Below are 9,140 nucleotides of genomic sequence, written 5' to 3' on the forward strand. Positions count from 1 at the left end.
TTGCTACAGTTGAAGTCGCAGCTCTCAAAGTTCTGGATGATGTGGGGCTGTCCTGGTGACCCGCCCCTGGAGCATTGTGTGGACATTGGGGAGAGCCGTAGACTTGGGAAGACTATGGTGGCCGTCTGGAGGGTGTGTTCCAACTATAGGAATATCACTAGTCAGATCTATTCATGGGTGCTGGAGAGGGACATCCATCAGGAATCTGAATCTCAGGAGTAGCAGTCGGTTTTGTCCTAGCCGTGGAACACTGGACCAGTTATCGTAAGCCCAAAAGGTCTATATGTGCTTTGTGGACTACTGAAGAATGGAGTATCGGTCCTACTAATAAGGATTGATTGGTCCCTGTGCGATGCGTGTCAGAGTTTGATCCACATTTGTGGCCATAAGTCACATTTATTTCCAGTGAGTGTAGAACTCTGCCAAGACTGCCTTTTTGTCACAGAGTCTGTTCATTACCTTTACTGACAGAATTTCTAGATGCAATCGAGGGATTCAGGCATCTAGTTTGGTGACCTCGGTATTATGTCCTTGTCTTTTGCAGATAGATGTAGTTCAGATCTGACGTAGTGGTTCTCCAAAAGGTTGCTGGGTTAGAGATCCTGTCCAAAGCAGAGGTGTTTTTATCTTGCAACCTTGTTTACGAGAGAGGGATGAATGAAGCAGGAGATCAAAAGGCTGATTGGTTACAGCATCTGCAGTCAGGTATTTCCGCTTAAACCACTGCCCCATCAACCAGACCCCAGATTAGTGGGGTGATAAAATGGATGGATGGTTTCTTAAATTACAGATGAAACATGCACTAAAAGCAGTCAGGGTAATGTATTCAAAGCACTTTACCATGTCAGTGATAACAAGAAATCCCTCACAGAAGTAGTTACATAATACTTTTAATGAAACACAAACACCAGATTGTCTTATGTGAATGTCATAGAGTATAGAGGATATACTGTATTAAAGGTCACTGTGTAAAAAAAGTCACAGCAAGCATTTTGTACTCTGCTCAGTGGTTTGTCACTGTTAATAAGAAGTATGGCTCAGAGGTTTATAGTCACTTGAATATACATATTAGGCGGTATAACTATTCTATTTTGTGCTTTAAAGCCATTATGGATTAGACACTGATGGATTATAATAACTTTCCATGATTGAAGGCAATGATGACAAACCTGCCCTTAAGGAAAGCTTTCAGAAATTCAGATGCTGGTCAGAGCACTACCATAATTAAGATCCCACTGAAACTAGGCATCATCTTAAAGTCTGAAGAGAAACATTAAATTGTGTTGGGAAACAAATGAAACAATAACAAATATGCTAATAAGTGTTGCTAATCCTTTATAATGGTACATTTCCTCAAAATTTTCAGGGATGTGACTAATTTCCATAATGCAAACCCTCCAATACAACTTCTTGTTTTATTTTTTTTGTTTTTTAATTGCCCACCAAGGATGAAAAAAAATTTAATTGATAAAAGGATTACTTTCAACTTGCATTTATTTCAATCTATGGACCATTCTATACAACATTACCAATTAGTGTGCATTTGGCAGTTTGTCGGTAGCACTGCTGCTTCTCACCAAGGAGGTTTTAATTTCAAATCTGGCTTTGGGTTTTACTAAATCAGATGGGACTGGCTCCAGTCCTTTCCAAGAATGTTTGGCAGTGGTATGGAACTTGAATGGATGGCATTTGATGCTATTGTAAGGCTCTAGAGAATCACATTATCCTCTCACTGACAGTTTGGAGGTATTTTCAAGCTTAACAACAGCCTTGAAACCACTCTTAACCGCAATGTTGGAGGATAGCAGATTTTCTCTATTAATCCCCTTCACTCATGGGATTCATCTGTGGTTGTGTGGGAATGTTTCTTATTGAGTGTTTGGGTATTATCATCCTCGCAGTGTTTACCTCAAATTCTATATGATGCTGATTAAATGTTGCGTACTATATATCCAATTGTAGTGCATGGCGATGCAGCCTCATCCCCTTGTAGGCAGCAACACGTCTCTACTGCTGCATTTCTGAATGCTTTTAAAAGGTCACAACATTCAGAACCGGATTCTTAAATGATAGCTGGATGAGATTATTTAAATTGTGTTTTCCTTAATGCAATATCTGAGAGCACACGGAGGAAAGTGGAATCTATTGTTGCCTCACACACGTACAGTTTGCTGGATAGAAATTGGATCACATGCCAAATGAAGTGCCAATTTTAGATCCATTCATTCTGACACTGGATTTGTATTGATCTGCTCAAATGTTTGAGTGAACTGTCTTGGCAGGTCACAATTCATCTTCACCAATAAAAATACAATCAAAAACATAATACAAAACCCCAACAAGGAACTGGCAATTAAATTTTTCTTAATCAGCTGAAGGGAAAATTATCTTTTAAAAATAAACAAACCACATTTTATAGTTGTTATATCAAATATATTTTAATGGGATTAGAGAATTTCTCTCTATTTGATCTGACTCCAGTAAGTGGTGCATTTTCACACATGGACACACGAGCAAGGATGGAAGGCGATCTAGAATTAAGTGCCCATTCACTGTGGCCAACTTTACATCATCCAATAGTGGAGATCTAGCAGTTCCTTTTAAATGGACTTAGCGCGCCAATCTCCTGCATCTAAATGATCTGAAGACCGTGCAGCTCTCTCTGGACCACTTCAATTGAGTCGGCGGCGTTCCCTCCGACAATGGCACACAATGCCGCAAACACTGTTTTCTACCTGCGCTTTATAGTCTAGGAAATAACCAAAAGAAAAGAAGGTTCGCCTAGACGCATAATGAATGAATAAATGTCATGGATTTGAATGCATTGAATTAACAGGAAAGAAATCAGTAGTTTTTTTTTTTTTCCTCAACCAGGTTCAAAATATGGGTGCACTCGCATCACGCCGAGCATGCGTGCTCAACCAAAAACGAAGTGCCTGTGCACCCACTCGACATTCCCACGGGGGACACAGTGCACTTTGCCTCTTTGAACAAACTCATTCTCAGGTGTCAGAATGAATTTCCCAACGCACCCTATATTTGCTTGTGTTCTTTGTGAGACTATCCTGCCCAACATTATTTTTCTTCACTTCACAGAAGAAGAGCTAAAGCCAAATGAACAAAACTTCTTTCTTCAATGTGCACAGACAAATAGTCAGCAGCAGCAGATTTTTTTCCTCAACCAGGTAGAAACTATATTGATTGTCGTCTCATTTGTGGTATTTTCCTCCTCAATATCACTTTCGTCACTTGACAGCAGAAGAGCTAAAGTTGATTGAGCCGAATTTGGTTCTTCGATGAACTCATCACTCAGGTCTTCATCATATAATGGTAAAACAGTGCTTGGAGAGTGGTCATGAAATGGTGCAGATGGGGTAGGTAAGAAAGGAGTGAAGAAAGGAGAAAGCAGGCAGATTTCTCTCACTGCAACATGTGTGATTGTCTTAAGCAATTCCGGTTGAAAACCAGGATTGGTATTTGCTTGCTCATCCAACGGGAAAAGCTGACTCACTTTATCCTTGATAGACAGGACTACATTGTCTCTCATGAGCTTGGAAAAGTGGATATAGATATTCATGGAAAATGGTAAGGAGATAAAATCCAGGACAGCCTGCGTCACCCCGACAGCCATTTTGCTGAGATACAGGGATGGCATGCTAAAATGGGGTTTCGGTGGAGAGAACCAGAAGCCCTGCAGGACCTTTGGAAGCACCTCTATCACTATCTCATACAGTGTCCAGATCTTGGCACAGGTAGCATCCTGCTGCTTCAAATTCCCAGCCAACTGCTGAGCTTTGTTGATAATCTCAGGATGTCTGGGGGTGATAATCATAAAATAGTGCATTAGTATGTTTACTGCACAAATGATGTGCTTGAACAGATAATGAATGTGCATCAAGAGACACTGACTTTAACTGAGGAGGGACCATCTCAGGAGAGTCCAGGAGCCTCCTTGCTTCAAACTCGATGTCTCGCATCCTCATGCTGGTGTTCACCTCAAATGTCTGAAAAGAGAAGATTGCAGAATGATCTAAACATTCTGTTAACTGCATAGACTACCAATGTTTTTCAAGATTGTATAATCTTACCAATTTGGCATATGCCTCAAAACATTCTTCAACTTCAAACTCCCAAAGCCTGCAAATGCAAGAAGATGTTTTTTGGTTGGATTTTTTGTTTCTTTGTTACAATGAATCATGTCAACATGGGTAAAGTTTAGGTGCCATCTAACTTACTTTATTTTGAGAGATTTATTGGTCTCTTCCACCAGAAGTTCAGTCATTGTTTCAGTAGTTACCTCAGGTGGGATTAGGTTGTTCTGTTGAAGTCTCAAAAGTTCTGTCAACAGTCCAATCTAATTGGGAGAAAAAAACAAAAGACCTTCTTTTTTGGTGACTTAACTTGTCACGATTTCATATTAGAATTGAGATGTTGATTTTGTGTCTTACCTGCATCATATAAGTTTGGAAGTTCCAACAAGTCGTTAGAGCATTTCTATATGCAGAAGAGTCAAAAAACATCTATAAAGTAAGGTTAAAAAGATGTTATGTTGTTGTTGTTGAATTTTAACCCGGGTGTGAAAATACACTGGTGGAGGGTTTAAAGTCAAACAGCGGTGGACAGTGGCAGTGTTGTTTTTCTGCAGCTGATGAGAAGGATACATACATGGTGGGTCGTTGAAAGACATGTTATGACTATTTGTCCTTTTGCAGCAAAAAAAAGAAAAAGTTTTGATTATCTAGCTCTCAAAGAGGCCTTACACCCTTTGGATTTAAACTCCATTACACAGCTGGGGCACTTTGATGGTCGTATTACAATAATTGATGGCTGGTGGTGTTCTGGAGAAACCTTAATCCCAAAATATATTGGACACTCCTCGGCCATGACTCTCTTTGAAAATTAGGATTAGAAATCAGTTCCCAACTCGGCAGAGTGCAGCTCAACCTGTTGTTTGCCTTAACTGAGACCTTTGTCAATTTTGGGGAGATGATCTCATTTTGCTTTACTCATGAACTCTGGGCATGGACGTGGTTTTTCTGGAGACACTTTAAATGTTGTTGGATTGTTTTAACTGAAGTGCCATATCAATGTGTTGTGGCAGTTTGATATACAGTATGGTCTGGCAATGAAATTGGTTCTAAATTGTGTACCAATGTAGGATAGGAAAGTGTGTTCCAGCAAAAAGCCTTTTGGGGAATCCATGACTACAGTGGAACCTTGATTTAACTGATAAGAGGCGAGTGGTGGTCCGTTCAAGCCCATTATGCGTTAAATTGAAGCAATTTTGTGTCCAAGAAAAAAAACGACTAAAAATAGCCTTGTACATTTTTACTGCATAAAAACACCCAGTACAGTTCAAAATTATTGCAAAATAAATATTTTTTAAAAAAAGCTTGAAAGTGAATTTTTAAAATACTTATCTTACCTCACCTTGCTGGTGCTGGGAGAAATAATGCCATCCAGCAGGTCACATTTCTGAATCATATGAGGTTAGCGTGCTTCCTTTTTCACCTCTGGATGCCATAGTCAATGGAGACAAACTGGAAAAAATGTGTTCCAGTCTCTTTGCGCCACAGCATCAGTAAACAACAGACAACAATTATACAAAGGGCCAATTTGTATGCACTGATCTCTATTTTCTGTCCTTTAAAAAATCCGTTAACTCAAGGTTCCTCTGTATGCCTACATGGGCTCACAAGGTAATGCCACTAAGTAAAAGTGTGAACTGGACTTGGAGTCCTTGGTGGATGAAAGAAATTTGTTTAGCCATGTGTTTTGTGGAGCAGGCTAGCCCATGGGGTCCTGGGCTAATAGAGGGTGAGGAAGTCCGTTGCTTGATCCCAACGTGCTCACCATGAGAACAAAACTGGGCTCCAAGGGGTCTGTTTTATTTATCTGGTTATGTTTGAGATGATCATGGGCAAGGAACTAGTCGGGGACTTTGGGATTACATCTTGCTATTAGTTAGTGGGCTTTCTGAGCATAATCTTCGGTGACATGATAGTTTTCTAGGCTAAAACGTCCCTAGAAATTGCCTTAGTTTTAGAAATTCCAGGAGGATTCTTTGGGACGGTTTAAGGGGGAAGTTAAACGAGGCATACTTCCAATCTGTTGCCACTATCTGGAAAGCTGCCACATGAATAGAAAAGCATGAGAGTCCAGCACAAAGTGAGCAACATACCATGATGGGTCTATAGACACCTATACTTCCATCTATAAAATCCATTGATACTTTTCTGCGATATGGCTCAAAGAGTAAGGTCAGGTTCAAAATAGAGAAATGAATTGACTATTTCATCATGCAATGTAGATTTCATTCTTCTCAAAGGCATTTAATCATAAAGCTGCTTTATAATAGTCACATCACATTTCTCCATGACATCACAACTCTCACTCTGTATCCCTCACTTAGATTTCAGTTGGGGGGGCTTGTATGATGAGCTCAGGTACATCATTAAAAGTACTCATCATTTTTTAATTATTTTGCAGTAATTATGAATCATCCACCAGTGTGTCGCAATTACTTTGGGGCGATACCAGGATGTAGGGCATGTAAATTAAATCTATATAAAGATGATTAGGATTTACAGTAAGTCTGATCACTCTAATTGCTTCCCTCAGCTTTTACATTTCATACTGCTATGCTGTATTGTATCCTTCATTTAGTATTTTACTTTTTATAATTATTATTTTTTAAGGTGCACAAATTATAACTCATAACACAATAGTGAAAAGAAAATAATAATCTGTGTGCTTTTCACCATGTCCTGAACACACAGGAGCAGTCTTGTATAATAGAATGCAGAGAAAGATTAGGAGGAGATAAAAATGTCAGATTGAGGATGAGAGCAAGAGGAGAGAAAATGAAGTTTTCCTTTCCTTCAAAATCAGAGGCGTAGGCTCGACAAAGAGTGCGTAGGAGTCTTTTTACGTTGACTACATTTGCTGCTCCTGAGCTTTTCTCCACAAAACCTCACTCCTTCCCTTGCTTGCTTTTGTCAACTCCACATTATTCAGCCTGTTATTGCTACCATTTAAACGCTGCCTCACTGTTGTTCCACTCTTAAGCATTTCCTCATGTTTACCCACCAACATTGTTCTCAGTCAGGAAGGTCACGGAACAGTAATATTTGGAACCCTTTATTTGGTGTGATGTCAAGCTGTCTCCATAGCCACAGGGAAACTGTCACTGCTCAAATGCATAATAAAATCTGCCAGTCAAAGCTCACTCTGATCGTCCACCAACACCAATTTATTAACCTGCAGCAACTTGAGAGAATATTAAAAACTGTAAATAAAAAGGGGAATATGTTTGGTCATGTCAGTTTGACAAGTGAAATGAAGGAGCCTGTGCTCTTAGGGTCATTCTTTGCTATCACACCACAACAATCCCATCAAATGGGTGTTGGTTATTAAAGCAAAGGGAGCCAGCAGACTCAGAACTCTGAAGAGCACAAAGAATAATCTTTTTTTAAAAGAAAGACAATAATGAGTGGCAGATTCACACTGATTTGCGAAGGGCAGTGAACGTAACAAAAGATTACAACTACAAGTACACTTTACAGAAACTAAATATAATCTGCATCTGTATCTCCACCCATAACACCTAATGTGTCTTCTGTTCACAGGCCATCAGGAGCTGTTAATGTTGAGAGGATGAAGCTTCCATAATAGCATGGCCAACACCAGAAAATCAAAAAAACGCACAGAAATAAAGCTGCATCACTGAGTGAGCTCTTATGAAAGGGCACGCCGTATTTTTTCATTTTATCTCTTTGACCAGAGAACAGAGCTGCAGCTGGACGCATGACATGGTTTCATGGGCAGCGCTTGTTTAGATGAGTCTTTCTCTTTCACCCTTTCAGCTGCAGATGAGCTTCCCAAAATGGAAGGGCTGACGAGGACTCAGACACTGAAAAACCTGTTGATTGTAAGTGAGAACATTAGAAGCCCATCTAGAGTGTCAGGTGGCTGATTGTGGTCTTATTACAGGATGAACTGAAAATGCATCACAATTAAACCGACATATTTATAATTTCCCCTCATTTACTTTATAACTGTACCTGTGAGATGTTTCCAAAAGAAGTAGGGGGATTTTTAAAGCATTGCTGAAAAGAACTCATCCATCATGTTCTCCAGAAGGAACAACAATTTACACCCACAATCACATGTCATATGGACAATTTAGTGTTCACTTACCCTTCCATGCAGGCTTTCAGGCAGCTGTGTAAACCAGTCCTTTACCGCGCCAACTGCAAATGAATAATTGAATGAAATGTTCAATCTATTCATAATGTTTTTTAATCCAGCATGTTATTATTTACAGAGGTTGCAATATTGTTTTTGTTTTTCCATTTTCCTCTATTGAAGTACAGTGAGTGCTATTGTTAAAACTGCCAATAATGTTATAATACAATTACAATTAGAAATAGCTTTCAGGGATAAATTCACATATTTTGTTCATGACCAGTTAGGCCGCTACTGTATTGTAATGTTGGTCATTATGGTGATACTTGATGAGGCACTTTTTTTTCTTTTTTTTTAGATCGTGTTTGGTTGGAAGCACAAAACGAAACTAATTTCAATGTCTCCTCCCCTTTTTACTGTTTGCTTTTATAAACGTGATAAACGTTTGTCACCTTGGAGATGCCCAGTAGGTGGCAACATCTGTAACTGCAACTGTCATAATAAACTATTATTTTAATTATTAACTGTGCATATGAACAACCAATTTTTATTTATTATTTTATTTTCCCCAATTTTAAACATTTTGCTATATCAAAACACATGCACAAGGACTCCAGATAACCGATTTAAAAATAAATATTCAAGGTTACTTTGCAATTTACACAATAGTAAACTATGAATAATCAATCTAGATTTTCATATATCGATTAATAGCGATATAACCTATACAGTCGAGTAACAGCCGCACTTGGGTTATGGGGCATTCACTGACACTCCGAATTATGCCCATCGTATTCAAATGCAACGCTTCTCCCTAGAAACGCCGGACTACTACTGCAATTTTTTGGAGGGCTTATGGTGAGGTTAAATGTGTCTAAATACAATATTAGTTGCCATTTCATTCTTCGCCCAAAAATGTGAGGTAATTAGCATTAGTTGATGGAAGTTTCCAT

General features: G+C 39.1%; 1 protein-coding gene and 1 long non-coding RNA gene across 4 annotated transcripts; one reads left to right on the forward strand and one right to left on the reverse strand.

Moving 5' to 3' along the window:
* Window positions 1-874: 874 nt before the first annotated feature.
* Window positions 875-6,333, reverse strand: LOC148392237 (uncharacterized). 3 transcript variants are annotated; one of them, XM_088387743.1, is made up of 7 exons: window positions 6,182-6,304; window positions 5,426-5,540; window positions 4,449-4,520; window positions 4,236-4,354; window positions 4,089-4,137; window positions 3,910-4,004; window positions 875-3,815 (listed from the first exon to the last, which is right to left on the reverse strand). In XM_088387743.1, exons 3-7 carry the CDS (start codon window positions 4,518-4,520, stop codon window positions 3,155-3,157), a joined length of 996 nt encoding a protein of 331 aa, XP_088243869.1. In that variant the 5' UTR covers window positions 5,426-5,540; window positions 6,182-6,304; the 3' UTR covers window positions 875-3,154. The 3 variants fall into 3 exon arrangements, with proteins under 3 accessions (XP_088243869.1, XP_088243867.1, XP_088243868.1); XM_088387741.1 differs by lacking the exon at window positions 5,426-5,540 and having other exon boundaries at window positions 6,182-6,333; XM_088387742.1 differs by having other exon boundaries at window positions 5,426-6,327.
* A 64-nt stretch (window positions 6,334-6,397) lies between these two features.
* LOC148392238 (uncharacterized) lies at window positions 6,398-8,716 on the forward strand. Its single transcript, XR_015860958.1, has 3 exons — window positions 6,398-6,589; window positions 6,780-6,911; window positions 7,629-8,716. It is a non-coding gene; the product is annotated as an uncharacterized LOC148392238 (long non-coding RNA).
* The last annotated feature ends 424 nt before the right edge of the window (window positions 8,717-9,140 follow it).

The sequence above is a fragment of the Syngnathus floridae genome, chromosome 10 (assembly GCF_059516105.1).
Source record: "Syngnathus floridae isolate MCC-2025c chromosome 10, RoL_Sflo_1.0, whole genome shotgun sequence".
NCBI classification, from domain to species: Eukaryota; Metazoa; Chordata; class Actinopteri; order Syngnathiformes; family Syngnathidae; genus Syngnathus; species Syngnathus floridae.